Below are 18,139 nucleotides of genomic sequence, written 5' to 3'. Positions count from 1 at the left end.
AAATGGGCGACCCACAGAGGGAGGGACTGGACAGATAAGGAGTGGACCCTAGTTCTAGCCAGCCCTGTGAACGTCCCCCGCAACTCCCGCTTCCGCATCATCCAGTTGTACATATTGCACCAGGCTTACTTAACACCAGATAGAATAAATAAGTATTTTGCGATCAACACTGCCGCTTGTCCCAGATGTGACCTACTGGACGCGGACATCCTGCACATGCTCTGGTACTGCCCATCTCTGGCTACATACTGGGGGGAAGTAACATCGCTCCTAACTCACTGCACGGGCCCGGGATTGCCTGACACGTGGGAGGCATGCATCCTCGGGTTGTATAAAAGGACTAAACTGAATAAAACACAAGCCCGGTTCTGGGATCCGGGGCCTCATCACGGCCAAGAGGCTGCTCACTAGACACTGGAAACGGCGGGAACCACCCACCACAGCACACTGGTTCGAATCCTTCACCAACTGGGCTAGAGCGGAGGGCACAGCACTTCGCCGGGAGGAAATAGCGGTCCTGAGGCAATTCCCGATCGCACAGCTTTGGGATGGCATCCTGGGGTCCTTGCAGGGGGAGGGTGCGATCAGAGGGCTCACGTAGAGAATGCTGTGCTGGACGAGCGCCATGGGGCGACAGCCTAGTGGGCGGCGCCACCATCACCATCGCGTATCACGCCCCCCCCCCGGCCCTTGACACCGACCCAAGCGCGCGCAGGCCGCAGACGAGGACAGCCACCCACACGAGTGCTCTCCAGCAGATGCCACCTTCCAATTCGCCCCCAGCTCCGAACCGTTGCACCGCTCCCGTAGGTACACTCCACCCCCCCCCCCCCTTCCCCTTAAATGTTCACATGTTTGAAGTATCGGACTCCTGAATCCTACCTGTAGCCTCAGCACCCCTTCACGCCATGGCGGACAGAAGCCATTAGTCGCGCCCCCGACGGCGAGTCCAGGCGCAGACGACATCTGCTATCACAACAGCTAGGCTACCCCACTTGACTACTACTTGCGCCAATAGCCTGGCAGGCGACCGGCGAGGCACCACGACCCACTGGAGCTGTCCCATCCCAAGTTTGCGTTTATTTGCACGAGTGCACCACTGACCCACTAATATACTGCCACATCATCAGTGTCCACTGCACCATGCGACGGGGTCTTACTTTAGCACCGTGCAAGCAGGACAGACACGACGCGGCGCGGCTGCGGAAGCGACATTGGGACATGCCGATACGAACTGTTCTGTTTCGTTTGCTGAATTCATGGTTTAGTTCTAGAAAAATTGTAAAACAAGACGTCACTTATGAAACTGTTTATCTACTGAAAGGAAGTGATGTGACTGCAATACCTGAAGTTTCACCTGCCGGCGACAAGAGGGGCGCAACGACACACCCTCCTTTGCAGTCCTTCACCCTCGAGATCTACTGCCTTTTTGCAGCCGGCCCGCAGGGTTGTAGGCTTGGCTATATGTACTGTACTTTTGAACACTAATAAATGTCTTACAAAAAAAAAACATCAAAAAAAACAAGGTCGTGTTGATCCAGACGGACAACATGACAGCCATGTACTACATCCAGAAGCAAGGAGGTACACACTCTCCACAGTTGTCTCATCTGGCTCAGAGCATGTGGAAGTGGGCCATTCAAAGGAACATCTTCCTCATGGCGGAACACCTCCCAGGCACGGACAATCAGATGGCGGACCTGCTCAGCAGGTACAGCCACCAGATGCACGAGTGGGAGATACATCCATCAGTACTCCGCCCGTACTTCCAGACGTGGGGTCATCCACAGATAGACCTGTTCGCCACAAGGGAAAACGCAAAATGCCAAAGCTTTGCCGCCAGGTTCCCTCACCCACAGTCGCAAGGCAATGCGATATGGATGAACTGGTCAGGCAGATTTGCGTACGCTTTTCCCCCAGCACCTCATACCGCTGGTGGCAAGAAAGCTAAAGCAACACTCGATGACTCTCATCCTGGTTGCTCCAACGTGGGCACGCCAGCCATGGTACACCACGTTTCTGGAACTCTCCGTGGTACCGCATCAAAGGCTACACCTCACGCCCAAGCTTTTGACTTAGAGCCATGGCGACTTTCAGCATCCAGATCCGCAACAGCTCAACCTGGCGATTTGGCTCCTGAAGTCTTAGAGTTTGGCTACCTTGACTTGCCCCCTGAATGCATCGATATCATACGGGAGGCAAGAAAGCCCACAACCAGAGCCTGCTATGCAGCAAAATGGAAGCGGTTTGTCATTTACTGTGCAACACACAACATCAACCCGCTAGATGCATCCACTCCCAACATCTGCTATTTGTTACATCTTTACAAATGCAATCTAGCATACGCTTCCATCAGGATACACTTATCCGCCATAGCGGCTTATCTCCAGAACAGGCAGCATCTCTCCGTCTTCAGAGTGCCTGCCATTAAAGCCTTCCTGGAAGGCCTGAAGCGGGTCATCCCTCCCAGGACCCCGCCGGCTCCTGTATGGAACCTCAATGTGGTCCTCAACAGGTTGATGGGCCCACCTTTTGAGCCTCTACATTCATGTGAGATCCAGTTCTTGACATGGAAAGTGGCTTTTCTCATTGCCATTACGTCTCTACGACGTGTTAGTGAGCAACAGGCGCTCACTGTACAAGAGCCATTCATTCAAATTCACTCCAACAGGGTGGTGCTGCGCACTAACCCTAAATTTCTTCCTAAAGTGGTTTCGCAGTTCCATGTCAATCAGACCATTGAACTGCCCGCATTCTTTCAAAACCCAGAAACAGTTGCCGAAAGAATGCTCCACACTCTTGATGTCAAACGAGCCTTGATGTACTACATCGATAGGACCAAAGACTTTAGGAAAACACAACAACTCTTTGTTGCCTTCTCAGCCCAGCACAAAGGCAACCCCATTTCCAAAGCAGGTATAGCCAGGTGGATCGTTAAGTGCATTCAGATTTGCTATCACAAGGCTAAGCGCACTTTAACGGTCCCTCCAAGAGCCCACTCCACCCGAAAGTTGGGGGCCTCTATGGCTTTCCTTGGTAATATCCCTTTGGAAGATATTTGTAGAGCAGCCACATGGTCTACACCACACACATTTACTAAACATTACTGTGTAGATGTGCACTCCAAGCAGCTGTAGGGCAGGCTGTTCTTAAAACGCTTTTTCTGACTTCTGCAGCTGGCACAGGCAGCCGCCGTTAATGGAGGGACTGCTGTGTATTCTATGCTATAGATATGAATTCAGCAGCCCACATGCCTCGAACTGAATATGCTACTTACCAGTATGCATCTGTTCTTGGCATGTAGGGCTGCTGACATTCATATCGCCCGCCCTCCTCCCCGGCGCCTGTAGCGGCTGCAGACTTTTTAACACTTACTCTTAGCATGGCCATCGCTTACACTATTACACTCCATCTTTGCCACAATGGCTAAAAACAATCTGGGGATGGAGTCGATGCCCATGCGCACTGTAGTCCAGGGGAGGAGCCACCTATCTCGTGATACTTCGAAGACTCTTCCAGGACAACAATGTGCAATCATCCGGACCCAACACTAGGCGGCGATCTATGCTATAGATATGAATGTCAGCAGCCCTACATGCCAAGAACAGATGCATACTGGTAAGTAGCATATTCATTATCTCAACATGTCAAGTAAGAAGTCTTTATTCAGACCTTGCTCTTCTTGTGGGAAGCTGCGCCTTTTTGAAAAGGACCCCCACCAGAAGTGTATCTACTGTTTATACCCTGATCATGAGGCTGGCAGCTGCAAGTTCTGTAGAACTTCCTCTACAAAGACTCTTAAAGACCGAGAAGGCCGTCTTCTCCTTTGGCTGTAACGTCTAAAGGACAAGGATTCTGCACTGTCAGACGCAGAAAGTTTACAGTCTGGTCTTTCTACAGCAGCCTCTAAGCGTGGTAGTGTTCAGGAGTTTCCATCTCCTTTCCTCAAAAAGCTAAAATTGGCCTTGTCTCTGGCTCCTGTGGTGTCTTCTGCCACTCCTACCACCTCTACGCCCACGAGACCTGGCTCTCCGGCGTCTTCTGCTGCATCTCGAGGTGTTTCCATGCCTCTTAAAGTTCAGCCGTCGACGGGAGCGTCTACGAGCATTCCGACGACGAGAACAGCATTACCTGCATAACTACAACTTCAGCCTTCTCGTCGACAGCCTACACGTCGACGAGGGTTTCGTTACCTGTTCCGTCGACGATTCCCATCTCCTCGTCGACAAAGACAGAATCCTCGTCGAAGAAAGTCCTGAAGAAATCCTCGTCGTCGACCAAGGTCTCGTCGACGAAGACACCATCGACCAAGGCCTCGTCGACGAAGACATCGTCGACCAAAGCACCGTCGACGAGGACTCCGTCTACGGAGGCTCTACCAGCGTCGGCGACGACTTCGTCTACAGTGGAACGCCCGTCGACAGTGATCCTGACGACGACTCCGTCGACGGCCAAACCGTCGACGATGACTTCTCCAAAATTATCTTAGTCGGCGACCAAGTCAGTATCGTCGACGTTAACGACGACGGCACCGTCGACGGCGGCACCGATTTCCTTTGCCTCTTTTCCACTGGTGCCATTGAAGACTTCAGAATCTTCACATCGTCGCACTAAGGTTCCGTGCCAACAGATCTCGGATCTAGAACCGCAACCACCTTCTCCAAAGTTTGCCACTACCTCTGAGCATGAAACTGACTCGGAACATGAAGGGGACACGTTTGGGGCGGCACATAGTCCCTCTGATTTAATAATTAAATGTCAAGACTCTGATTCTGACTATGGCGGAGACCAAGAATCTCAACATGAGGAGCAGTTGGTCCAAGTTCCTATGGCTACCATTCCTTTAAGCTTGATCTCAAATCTCCAATATATGCTGGATGATTATAACTCCCGTTTCCCAGCAACACCGCAGACTACACCTGTACCATCTCCTGTTCCAGTGGCACTACCTCCACCCTCTCTGCCGCCTATATTACCACCTACAACTTCGTCTCAGGTTCAGACGTCAATTAGAATCCATACAACGGTTTACCCGCAGGATGCGGATGATGAGGCGGTCCCAGAGCGTGAGGACGGAGAGGTCCCTGACAATTCGGATGACGATGCAGACGACCAGGATATGGCTGAATGGGACGATTATCGGGCACAGACACCCTCTCCTCAGCCAGGGAACTCTGGTGAATCACCTCCTGTAGAGATCGCCAGTTTCCATCTTTTAATGGATGAAGCGGCTCAGTGTTTCAAATTACCAAGATCACAACGTGAGGAGGACTGTTTTCTTTATGATTTTAAAGATAAACCTTATAAGCAGGTCCACACAATTCCTATCATCGATTTTGTTTGGAAGGAGGGAATTAAACTCATGAATGCTCCAAACTCCTTACCTGCTCAGATTCCGCGCCTTGAGAAAAAGTACAAGGCCCCCACTGGTTCTCCAGCTTGCCTGATTTCTCACCTCAAGCCGGACTCTGTAGTGACTCAGGCCGCACAGCGTCGAGCCCGGAACCCAGCGTCTCCAATCACAGCCCTTCCTGATAGAGAGGGTCGACGCCTAGAAGCTATTGGCCGCAAGTTTTCAACAATGGCTTCAACATCTGTCCGGGCAGCCAATGCTTTAGCCATCTTGGGACGTTATGACCGGCAGATGTGGTCAGACATTTCAGATTTGATGCAACTCATACCTGATGCTTCCAAGGCTGACGCTCAACAGATTCTTCGCGATGGTCAGAGGGCGTCGGAAGAAATTATCGACTGCGCAGTCGATATTGCTAACACAGGTTTCCGTCTGCTTGTAAGTGCGGCTGCACTCCGACGACAGGGTTGGTTAAAGTCCACCTCCTTCCGGCAGGAAGTCCAATCCAAAATACTGGATATGCCATATGATGGGGAATCGCTATTCGGACCCCATATCGATGACGCCCTGGAGTCCATTAAGAAGGACTTTGATACGGCGAAGTCCTTAGGCATGTTGCAATTTCGGAAGCAGTCCTTTCGAGGTGCGCGCGGACGCGGCACTTCTTCCAACGTTCGAGGTGGGCAACAATACCGCTCCTACAATCAGAGCGGGCAACGTTACACACCCAATCAGCAATCTCGTCAGCAACCCTCCAGACCCTACAGAGGAAAGTCTTCTTATCGTGGATCCAATCCTAAGCGCCAATGACTTTTGTCACCCTCAAGGTGTTGGAGGTCGAATCTCTCTGTTTTATTCTCAGTGGTCCTCGATCACCTCGGACCGCTGGGTTTTGGACATTGTACGACGGGGTCATACCCTAGAGTTTGTAGAGATTCCTCCTTGTACTCAACCTCGTGGCCCGCCTCCTCCACATCTCGAGGAGCTTTACCATCAGGTCCGTCTTCTTGTTTTAAAAGGTGCAGTCGAAGTGGTTCCGAAACATCAAAGAGGAGAGGGGTTTTACTCTCGATTCTTCCTCATACTCAAGAAGACCGGAGATTGGCGACCCATTCTGGATTTGAGGGCTCTCAACCAGTTCCTAAAGTCCCAATCGTTTCGCATGCTGACGTTACTGGAAATCCTGCGTCTTCTATCCAGCGAGGATTTCATGACCACCATAGACCTTCAAGACGCATGCTTTCATGTCCCAATTATTCAACAACATCGCCAGTACCTGCGTTTCAAGGTGGGACCAATGCATTTTCAGTTCAAAGTTCTGCCCTTCGGGCTGCGATCAGCTCCTCGTGTGTTCACGAAGGTACTGGCCCCTGTGGTGGCTCACTTGCGTCTCCAGGATGTTCAAATCTTTCCATATTTGGACGATTGCCTGCTCAAGTCTCAATCCCACCATCGACTATGTCAGGACACTAGTCTTTGCCAGCAGGTGTTTCAATCCCTGGGGCTGACCATCAATGTCGAAAAGTCACAGTTTGCGCCTCTGCAAACGAGAACCTTCTTGGGAGCGATCCTAGACACGAAGCTCTCAAAAGCGTTCATCTCTCAGGAGCGGCAACAGAAGATCCTTCGTCTGGTCTCCCTCATTCGAAGAAAACAGTCCGTTTCTGTTCGGACGTTAAAGTCATTTTTGAGAATGGCATCATCTTGTATCGCACTGATCCCAAATTGCAGATTGCGAACCCGTCCCATTCAGGAGGAACTGGACTTACAGTGGCGTCAGGTCTTTGGGTCTTTCAACGACCTAGTCGCGGTCACGGCCCGCATGAGAAAAAGCTTGCTTTGGTGGGCGCAGCCAACCAATTTGGAGACGGGAACGTCGTTCCTTGTTCACGCACCAGATCTCACTCTCACGACGGACGCCTCTCTGGAGGGGTGGGGCGCTCATCTCCAAGGCCTATCCATGAAAGGCAAGTGGACTCCGCACCAACGCAAGTGGCATATCAACAGGCGATCTTCCTTGCGCTCAAATCGTTCCTTCCTGTAGTTCACGGGGAGTCAGTGCTTATCCAAACAGACAACACCACCAGCATGCACTAGGTGAACAAACAGGGAGGAACCAAGTCTCCACATCTGTCTCGCTTGGCCCAGTCGATCTGGGATTGGGCTCTCCAACATCAGATCACCTTGACAGCTGTCCATCTGCCGGGCGTGTCCAACATCCTGGCAGACTCTCTGAGCAGGTCCCCTTCCTCAACGCACGAATGAAAACTGCACCAGCCGACTCTGGATCTTGTGTTCCACCGATGGGGTCACCCAGCTCTAGACCTCTTTGCTACACCGGAGAATCGGAAATGCCCGTCTTACGCAAGTTATTCAGAAAAGGGGGTGGTGATGAACAGAGTGTCTGAATTAAGCAGACCACTCTTACCCAGTCCAAAGATCAGGGCTTGATCCATCACCGTTATTTAGCTCACTGCCCCATCCCAGCTCAGAACCTGGCTATATGCAAATTAGTCTGTCCCTGGGCCAGTGCATCATGGGAACAGGGCAGACCAAACTACCAAGCCAATTCTTCACCAGAAAGGAGACAAGCTACCGGGGACCGGTTTCTGGCATTTCAGCCTCGTCGGCCCGGCTTGCTTGAATCCTGATGGAGCAGTGAGCAAGGGACTCATGTCTAAGTATACCCTGCCACACCTATAGTGGCCAAAAACGATTCAGAAAAGGGGGTGGTGATGAACAGAGTGTCTGAATTAAGCAGACCACTCTTACCCAGTCCAAAGATCAGGGCTTGATCCATCACCGTTATTTAGCTCACTGCCCCATCCCAGCTCAGAACCTGGCTATATGCAAATTAGTCTGTCCCTGGCCCAGTGCATCATGGGAACAGGGCAGACCAAACTACCAAGCCAATTCTTCACCAGAAAGGAGACAAGCTACCGGGGACCGGTTTCTGGCATTTCAGCCTCGTCGGCCCGGCTTGCTTGAATCCTGATGGAGCAGTGAGCAAGGGACTCATGTCTGAGTATACCCTGCCACACCTATAGTGGCCAAAAACGATTCAGAAAAGGGGGTGGTGATGAACAGAGTGTCTGAATTAAGCAGACCACTCTTACCCAGTCCAAAGATCAGGGCTTGATCCATCACCGTTATTTAGCTCACTGCCCCATCCCAGCTCAGAACCTGGCTATATGCAAATTAGTCTGTTCCTGGCCCAGTGCATCATGGGAACAGGGCAGACCAAACTACCAAGCCAATTCTTCACCAGAAAGGAGACAAGCTACCGGGGACCGGTTTCTGGCATTTCAGCCTCGTCGGCCCGGCTTGCTTGAATCCTCGTCTTACGCAAGTTGGCATAACCACCCCGGGTCGTGTGGGAATGCCCTTTTGATCGATTGGTGCGATCTATTCGCTTACGCTTTTCCGCCGATTCCGCTAGTACCGCGGGTGCTGTGGAAAATGCGGAGACAGCCCTGCCACATCATCTTGATCACACCTCGCTGGCCCAGACAGGCATGGTTTTCGGAACTGCTTCTGCTGTCCCAGTACGAGCCCATCCCTCTGCGACCCCGTCCAGACCTCTTAATGATGGACAGGGGCCAGGTGTGCCATCCGGACCCTTCCACGCTACAGTTGTCGGCATGGAACCTGAGCACCTTGAATTCACAAACTTAAACAGATCTCGGGAGTGGTGACACATCCTTGCTCAGGCTAGGGCTCTATCTACCATCAAAACTTACCAACTCAAGTGGAAGAGATTTTGCCATTGGTGCTTGGCAGCGAATGTCCACCCCATCCATTCCACTCCGGAGCAGCTTCTTCCGTTCTTCTTGAGTCTCGCTCAGTCAGGACTTTCACATGCTACCCTGAGAGTTTTCCTAGCTGCAATCTCTCGTTTTCGGCATGATGGTTCTTCTTCCCTCTGTTCATCCAGAATCATAAGGCAATTCTTCAAAGGGCTCTTCCGCAAGTTCCCACCTGTTCGGCACCCTTCTCCAGCTTGGCACCTCAATATTGTCTTATCTCAACTTATGAAGTCACCATTTGAGCCTATCCATAAGGCGGATGTCAAATTCCTCACCTGGAAAGTTGCGCTTCTTTTAGCTTTGACTTCTTCTCGTCGCGTGAGCGACCTTCACGCTTTTACTGTCAAGCCGCCTTACCTACAGTTCAAACCTAACGGAGTGGCACTTCGCACCAACCCCTCGTTCCTACCTAAAGTACCTACGGATTTTCATCTAAATGAGCCTGTGTTCCTACGAACTTTCTTTCCGGACCCAAGCTCTCCAGCGGAACAGCGCTTACATTCTTTGGACATCAAACGATGCCTTAAATTCTACATTGCCAGAACTGCCTCCTTCCGCAAGTCCGATCAACTGTTCATTGCTTACGGACGACTGCGTAAGGGGCATCCAGTCTCCAAACCAACAATTGCCCGTTGGCTTTCTTCAGCCATTACCTTCTGCCATCAGCAAGCTGGCAAACCATTGCAGTCTTCAGTGAGGGCTCATTCTCCGAGGGCGATGTCTTCATCCACCACCTTGTTTGCCGGTGTGCCACTTCATCAGATTTGCCGTGCAGCGACATGGTCCAGCAGGCACACCTTCACCAAGCATTACTGTTTATATGCCATCAACGAAGCGGATACCGCTGTGGGACAGGCAGTGCTTCGCCATCTTTTCCATTAAGGTGAGCCTCTGTTCCCCCCTCCTTGCTCTTTTTGCTGTGATTGCTATGATGTTTTACATGACTGTATTATTATTATTACTGTCTTGCTTGCCATATGTGCTTAGCAATCTCAGCTCTCGGAGGTTACTGCTTTCTATTCTATTCAAGCATGTGAATCTATGAAAGACACCCCTAATACTGGAGAAGAACAATTGTTACTTACCTGTAAACAGGTGGTTCTCCAGTATTGGTGTCTTTAATAGATTCACATGCGACCCACCCTCCTCCCCTCAGAGGCTCTCTTCTCCTCATGCACTCTTGGTCACTTTGGTGCTACAAAAATCTGAGGGCTTGAGCTTCTGAGGAGAAGGTTCTAGAGGGTGCTAGCGCCTGATTGGTTGTAATTTGGACTAACATAATGACACTAATGTGTTACAAATAGTTTTTTCTCTTTACCATGCATTCCTATGTAGGAATTGTTTTAGAGGTTTTCAGTTGTTTCCTCTCTTTTATTATGTATTATGTTTTTCATATATATATATATATCTTTAGCATTATTGCTATTTTATTTACCGTGGGACTCTCACTTCGACGACGGGGAATATTCAAGCATGTGAATCTATGAAAGACACCAATACTGGAGAACCACCTGTTTACAGGTAAGTAACAATTGTTCATCCTGCCTTAGGGCTGTGAGACCTGCAAGAGGGGTGACTTACCTATGCCACAGGCCGTGGTTGTGAGCATGGCACACTGGGATGTTTGCCATGTCGGCTGTTAGGTTTTGTCTTCACCAGAACACACTGTCTGCAATGGCAGTGTGTATGTGTTTAGAGAGGGGTCTCTGACGGTGGCACAATACATGCTGCAGCTTTAAAGACCCTCTCTGGTCACAAGGGCCTTTGTACTACTGGTACGTTTTACAAGGGACTTACATGTGAGCCAGAGGTTAGCCAATTGTGGAATCAGTTTTGGGAAAGGTCGCAGGCACTTGCAACCTGATTCGAAGGGACCCAGTGTGTACACAGTCAGTGCATCAGTTATCAGGCTAAAAGTGGGGGGGTAACCATGCAGAAAAGGGTACTTTCCTACAACTTTACCATGCATATACCTTTACCAATCATTCCTTTACAACAAAATTCATTTTAAAGGCATGCATTAAGAAGCGGTTGATGTTGAGACCATGATATTAAGGAGGGGTACTGTCAAAGATTAATACAATCATTGTGACCACAGTGCAGAATAGTGCTGGCCTGGAACCAAGGAACCCCTGTCTGATGAGTAAAGCAAGCGGTAGAGATGATAGGCAGCAAAATGGAACGCTCTACTGCAACTCAATGGAGCATAGCCATTTCAAATGTCATACGTAACTGGTACAGATATCTGCAATGGAAGGAGATGGAGCATTTGATTCAACATATACCAGTACAAAAAGAGGTAAGATCGTGATATTAGAGGGAAAGATAATTGCTAATACCTCCTTGAAATCAGCGTTGTATGCAGCAGACAATGCTAGTAGGCAGCTATGTACAGGTATCACCTTGAGGAGATCTACTTGGTTTCAAGTAGGACATTCAGGCACAGTCATCTGTATGCAATTCAGTGGAGAAGTTTGATGGCAGCCAATATGCCATTCATTGGAGAAGCTCAGAGGGCGAGACTCTTCATAACAGAAAGGTACTGATACCTGTAAGAATGTGATTATTTGGGGTGGGGGACTACTCATCTCAAGGGGTGAACCCTTGAAGTCAGAAAATTATCCTGAGCTTGGCCTCCTGGTAACATTGGCACAAAGCAGATAGGCTTAACTTAAGGCCACGTTTAATGTATTTGTGCAACAAGCAGGGCGGGGTGGGGTCGTGGACCCTATGTCAGGAGGCCCTGCGCCTATAGACATTGCTGGAACTTCAGGGCATTTCCCTGGTGGTTCAACACTTGGCAGGTTCACTGAACGCCAGGGCGGACAAACTCAGCTGAAGGTGCATGATAGATCTTGAATGGCGTCTTCACTCGGACGTGGCGGAAGGTCTCTTTCAACAGTGGGGAGAGCCTTGATTAGATGTATTTGCCACTGAATAGAACATGCAATGTCAGCAGTTTTGTGCGTTGGACTTTCCAAGGCGGCACTCGCTAGGCGACGCTTTTTGTCGCGAGTGGAGTTGCGCTCTGTTGTATGCCTTTCCGCCTATACCACTTATGCCCAGAGTGCTGAAGATCAGGCGCGACTGGGCCCAAGTAATTCTTGTGGCTCTGGACTGGGCTTGAAGACTTGGTATCCCGAGCTACTCAGTATGACCATCGATCCCGCGATCCGACTGCCTCTTCGGGAGGATCTACTGTCTCAGCAGCAGGGGATGGTCCCCCACCTGAAGCTGTCCAGTCTTCACCTCTTTGCTTGGAGATTGAGTGGCAGCAGTTGATTCCTTTCGACTTGCCTCCTGAAGTCTGTGATGTCATTCTGGCAGCCAGGCGTCCCGCCACTAAGTTGGTATACGCCTGCAGGTGGAACAAGTTTGTGGCATGGTGCACCGCAAAGGCTGTGGATCTCCTTTCTGCCCCTCTTTCAGAAGTATTACTGTTCCTTCTTTCTTTGGCCCAGCAGGGCTCTGCTCTGGGCACTATCGAGGGCTACCTTTCTGCTATTTCTGACTTTCTCAGGCTCCCTGATCAGCCCTCTCTTTTCAAGTCCACTGTTGTAAATAGATTCCTCAAAGGCATTACTCACCTTTTCCCTCCTATTCCTTTTATAATGCCACAGTGGGACTTGAATCTGGTTCTTTCATATCTAATATGCACTCCCTTTGAGCCTCTTCACAACCGTCCTCTTCGTCTATTAACTTTGAAGACTGCTTTCCTGGTTGCCATCACCTCTGCTAGAAGAGGGAGTGAGATCCAGGCTCTTTCTTGCAAACCTCCCTTTCTGTCTGTCCATCCGGACAAGGGTGTGCTCAGAAAACGTCCTTCCTTTCTGCCAAAGGTTGTCACTGCCTTTCACATCAGGCAGACCATCACTTTGCCCACCTTCTTTCTGCCTCCGCATCATTCCAGAGAGGAAGAGAGGCTCCACCGCCTGGACCCAAAACGTGAGCTCTCATTCTATCTGAATCTCACACAACAGTTCCGGGTGGATGACCAGCTCTTTGTTGGCTACGTGGGCACCAAGAAAGTTCGGGCCGTACACAAGCGGACTATCTCTCGATGGGTCGTCTTGTGTATTAAAGCCTGTTATTCTCTGGCAAAAAAGGAGCCTCCGGTGGGGCTGTGCACCCATTCCACCAGGGCGACGGCTGCCACTGCAGCATTGGGACGTGTTGTCCCATTACAAGACATTTGTCAGGCAGCTACGTGGGCCTCGTTGCACAATTTTACTAAGCACTATTTCCTGGACAGCCAAGTCCAGTAAGACTGCTTTTTTGACCATTCTGTTCTCCGGAACTTTCTGGTGTGATCTTAGTCTGCAGACCCAACACCGGGGTTGGTATTGCTGGGGTATCTGTTCTAAGGTAAGGAATCTATCACTAACTTGTTTCTTTCAGATGAACAAGTTACTTACCTTCTGTAACGATATATCTGTAAAAATCATTGGTCAGTGATAGATTCCTTACCGCCCCACCCATCCTCGCCGCTCTGCAAACTGATTTCTAGGGTTTAGGTCATCCCTTTAGTGGCCCTAGTTTCAATGCACCAGTAGTCAGTATCTTGCATGGCACTGCGCTCCTGGCGCGGAAATTCGTGTACAGAACTGGCGAGGGCGGTGTCTAAGTAGCTGCTGCGATGTTATCTCGGCGACCACGACGCCGACTGACGCGGAGCCGCACGACGCCACTTTCCGATGCCCAGGGGTACTGCTGACGAAAACTTTCCGGATCCAGTCTGACTCTTGGGGGTAATTCTAAGGTAAGGAATCTATCACTAATGTTTCTTACTGATATATCGTTACTGAAGGTAAGTAACTTGTTCTTTTAGTTATTGCCCATCACGTAAGGATGACCCCTTCTACACTTAAGTATTTACTGCTGTTTGTGTGTATTTGCATGCCACACAATGGAAGAAAAATTTCATTGAGTGTGTATATTTTCTATAGATGCTATAATACTCCAAGACCAAGGTAATACCCATAAAATGGAGAACTTCTGCTGAATGTCAATGTGCCGGGCTAAAGTAAATAAAGCTAATACTAAAATGTAAGAATTCCACTTCTGTAGCTCTTTTGTGTTAATGCTGATTGTGCCCATCTGTTGATAAAATGACTGACTTTTTTTTTTGTTAAACATATCTTGGATGTTCTTTTTGGCTCTAGATTTATCCAGTTAAAACTTGAGCGAGCGACACCAGCAGAGCGCCAGTTGGTCTTCAGTGAGATCCTACAGGCGGCATATCAGCTGATGGTTGATGTGTTTGGCAACTACGTAATACAGAAATTCTTTGAAGTAAGTCCTGAATGAGAGACATATATATATATATTATGTTGCTCAGAGGTTCTGGGGATAGAGTGGAATGGCTTTTCGTCTTCATTTAAGTAGTATTTTTTTCTGATTGATACTGCGAACTGCATATTTTGCAGTGTGAATTGTTTCTGGATTCACATGCTGTGCTTGGGCCAGGAATAGTCTCTCCTTTTTTGTTTTTTCTTTAGGCATTGCCTATAACCATTTGGTGCTAGGTCTGCCCTTGCATGACATCAGTCGTATGCCTTAGAAGCCCCTCTGTGGTGCCATCTTTAGAGTCTATTTTTCTGCCGTTGACTCTTGAAGCACAGGTGTGAACTCTGGGTCGAAAAGCAGGAAATGGAAACGCTTGATTAACAGGAATAATCTTCCACCACTGATCGATGTTGAAGGAAAACTTAGAAAAACGCCAAAGTGTTTCAGAGGGGCCCACAAGGGTATTGACCGGGTGTCACAAAGAATGAAAAAGGGTATGGATCACTCTTCTCTGATTTTTCCTGTCACCCTAAAGTTCTCCCAAAAGGACACCCACGAGGTCTTGTAGCCTTTGTTTGCTGAGGGATCATTAATTGAAGGACTCAAAGGCATGAGCCAAATTCCAGCCATAGATGCGGACAGCTAGATAGAACAAGCATTTTACCTATTCAATAGTTATGCCCTCCCCACATTAATAAAAGAAAGAACTCTGTTGTGTTGTTTATTTTATGTAATACACCTGCAATGGTGCCACAGCGCTGGGAGTGAAAATGGCAGTTCCGACTCAACGTTAAAACAAGCAGTGGTGTGAGGGTGCAGTACAACATGCTGTCACTAGGTGTCCCTTGGGACCTCTTTTCGCCATATATGCTACCGCACCCTGCAACATTGCCAGGCAAAGGATATGACGCAGTGGTGAGGGCTGCCGCCTGGTGAGTTGGGGATCCATGTGCAAGTCTGCTGTCGGCTCAACATCCTGTGAAATGGGCTGATTGTTTCATTTCCCCAAGCCCATGGCTAGGTGTGCTATATAAATAAACGCGTTTATTGTAAAATAACATAAGAATTCAATGCACCGATCTCTGGGGCGGGCAAGCAATCTCGTGCAGGGGGTAGGGGTAGACTGCAAAGAGATATTAAACGAGGGGTTCACATTGCAATTTATGCATAAAGTAAATTAAAAAAGCGAGCAAAACAGCAGTGACCTCGGAGGGGTGTGAGGGCCTGCAAGCAGTGTTGTGGGAGGGGAGAGGGGGAGGCACTGGGAGATAAAGCGACAGCAAGCAAATGATGCAACCGAAGTTTCATTGCATAAGTAAACAGAACAGTTAATGAGCGAAGAGGCAGCCAACTAAAAATAAGAGTTCTCTCCAAGTATAAATAACCTGAACAGTAAGAACACATGTAAGAGGTGTAGTCTACATGGGAGGAAACAAAATTCCAAAAGAAGGGACTACTAAGTGTATTTACCAATAAAAACATTATTTTTAAAGGACAGCAACAGGAACCAATTAAAAAGATGGTCGTTATCAAAGCCATATCCTAGATACAGCAAGTCTCGAAAAGACAGCGCAAGCGCTGCCTAGACGAGACCTAAAACCACAATGGTATAATTTTCACCATTGTTACATTATATGGAATTGCGTGACAATCTTTCACATTAAGACCACCTTTGTATAAACATTAATAAACTTGACACTTTAACATAAAAACCATTCATTCACAGCACGCACGCACAAGTGGAAGAAAAAAAGTGAGGAGTCAGGGAACCATGCGCTATCCAAGTGTGTTCTTTACCTAGTGTTCAAGGGCTACTTGCTGCATGGTCTGTTCAGGGTGGGCGCTTCCTATAGTCATCCAAGGCGCGTGCCCAAACCGTTTAAATCTGGGAAATCCCTACACTTGTATTAGTCGGCAGCATGAGCACACGCCTTGGATAGGAACGATAACGATAAGCCCAAAAGCGGGGAGTTGATTTGGCATATTTTGTCTGTTCATTGGAACACACATATGATCTGTGTTTTGTTAGGTTACGGAGAATCTGTTTGTGACGTAAAGAATAAAGAAAGAGATCACACCCAAACACCAGGCACCACCTTTGTACAATGTGCATTATCTGATTATCTTAATTTATATACATGAGCTAGTGTGTGCTATAGATATGTATGCTTATTATCCGGATTTCTCAAATAGGGTTTTGGGGAAGTGTTGCAATTAACTTCCTGCACTTAAAGCATCGCTTATAATGACTATCAGAATTATGTTGTAAATACATCTGTGCAAGTGCCCCTTATCACCAACACTCGTCAAATCACCCATCTATATTACACCAGCAAAGTAACCACTTTTGACTTGCGTGTCCCTGGTAATAAGGTGATTGTGAGCCAACTAAATTTATCATGGAAACTTGACAACCACACAATACTTACCTCACTAATTTGGAAAAAGATGTCATGGGTAATTATACAACCTCAGGGAAAAGGACTTGCACAAACCCACCTCCTGCATTTCCAAACCTGACCCATTTCTACACCATTACCACACCACTCTCTCCATGGGCAGAAGTGGAACACCCGTAAGGTATGGTAACCATTGATTTTGATGCCATACCGGGGCCAGGACGAGGGTGTTACAAGTGGGGGAGGAGAGTTCCCAAAAAGTGCCAACTTGGCTCAAACCAGATGCTGACTGAATACTGAAATTATTTTCTCCAGTTCAAATAATTCCACAATTGAATATATCATTAAGTGGTTCTATAAGGAAAATGATCATTCCACAGTTTCCCACACAAATACTTGTGATCACCCTTTTTTACAAATAGACAAATCCCAGTGATGCTGCGCCGAGACACCGTAAGGTATTTGTGCGCTCTAGAAATTTTAAAAATAAATAAATAAAATAAATCATGAAAGTGACCTATTTAGAAACAAATCAGAAAGTTAGTTTGTCTGTGTAGTTCGCCCCATATTTTTTTCTTTTTTTAAAAAAAAGGCCTCTATAAATTAGAAAATTGTCTTGAAAAGAAAGGGCGTCTGAGTTATAAGGAAATAAATGGCCCACTGATTTGTCGGATCAAGCAAAATTGATAGAATAATGGCCAATTACTTTATGTCCAAACAAGAGAGATGGACAAGGCCGGTTACCAACACTTGACATTTGCTGATAAAAAAATACTGAATGTTACCGAAAATTATATGGTGCACTATATCACTCCAAACTCTGAACAAGAATGTATAAATTGTTTCCTACCTCGTGGGTATCATTGAAACATTCCTGAGTTTGACAGAACTAAAATTAAAAGAATGCATACAAATTGACCAATAAAAAAAACAGGCGTCAGAACCTTGAAATTGGAAAAACACCATAAATCACCAACTTCTAAAAACTTAGGGTTCATTATTTTAGCAGTCAAAGACAAATACGGAGTTTGGTTAGAAAAGCAATCGTGTGCTCCCCAAGCCTGGATAAACCTAATTGAAGCAGAAGAAATGCTAAACTTAAGCAAGAGTCCCGAAAAAACGAAAAGAAACATCCAGTCATACATTAGATGAGGTAGTCTACTTGATCTTATTTCACACATTTTCAGAGACTAATGCCCCTTAAGTACCATTTTTTATAGGGTAGCATGGTGGTCTTTCACTATGGGCCATGAGACTTTCTCTTCAATGCCATATCCATCATGGATTTCGGTAGT

General features: G+C 48.0%; 1 protein-coding gene across 12 annotated transcripts in view; it reads left to right on the top strand.

Moving 5' to 3' along the window:
• PUM1 (pumilio RNA binding family member 1) overlaps positions 1–18,139 on the top strand; it is a 993,892-nt gene that overhangs the window by 743,616 nt on the left and 232,137 nt on the right. For all 12 annotated transcript variants that reach the window (XM_078681891.1, XM_078681883.1, XM_078681895.1 and 9 more), the window contains one exon: positions 14,322–14,451. In XM_078681891.1, the coding sequence (XP_078538017.1) occupies positions 14,322–14,451 (130 nt within the window). The remainder of the gene's footprint in view (positions 1–14,321; positions 14,452–18,139) is intronic.

The sequence above is a fragment of the Lissotriton helveticus genome, chromosome 3_1 (genome assembly GCF_964261635.1).
Source record: "Lissotriton helveticus chromosome 3_1, aLisHel1.1, whole genome shotgun sequence".
Taxonomy (NCBI): Eukaryota; Metazoa; Chordata; class Amphibia; order Caudata; family Salamandridae; genus Lissotriton; species Lissotriton helveticus.
The sequence above is the reverse complement of the archived record's forward strand: the minus strand, read 5'-3'. Positions and strand labels throughout refer to the sequence as shown.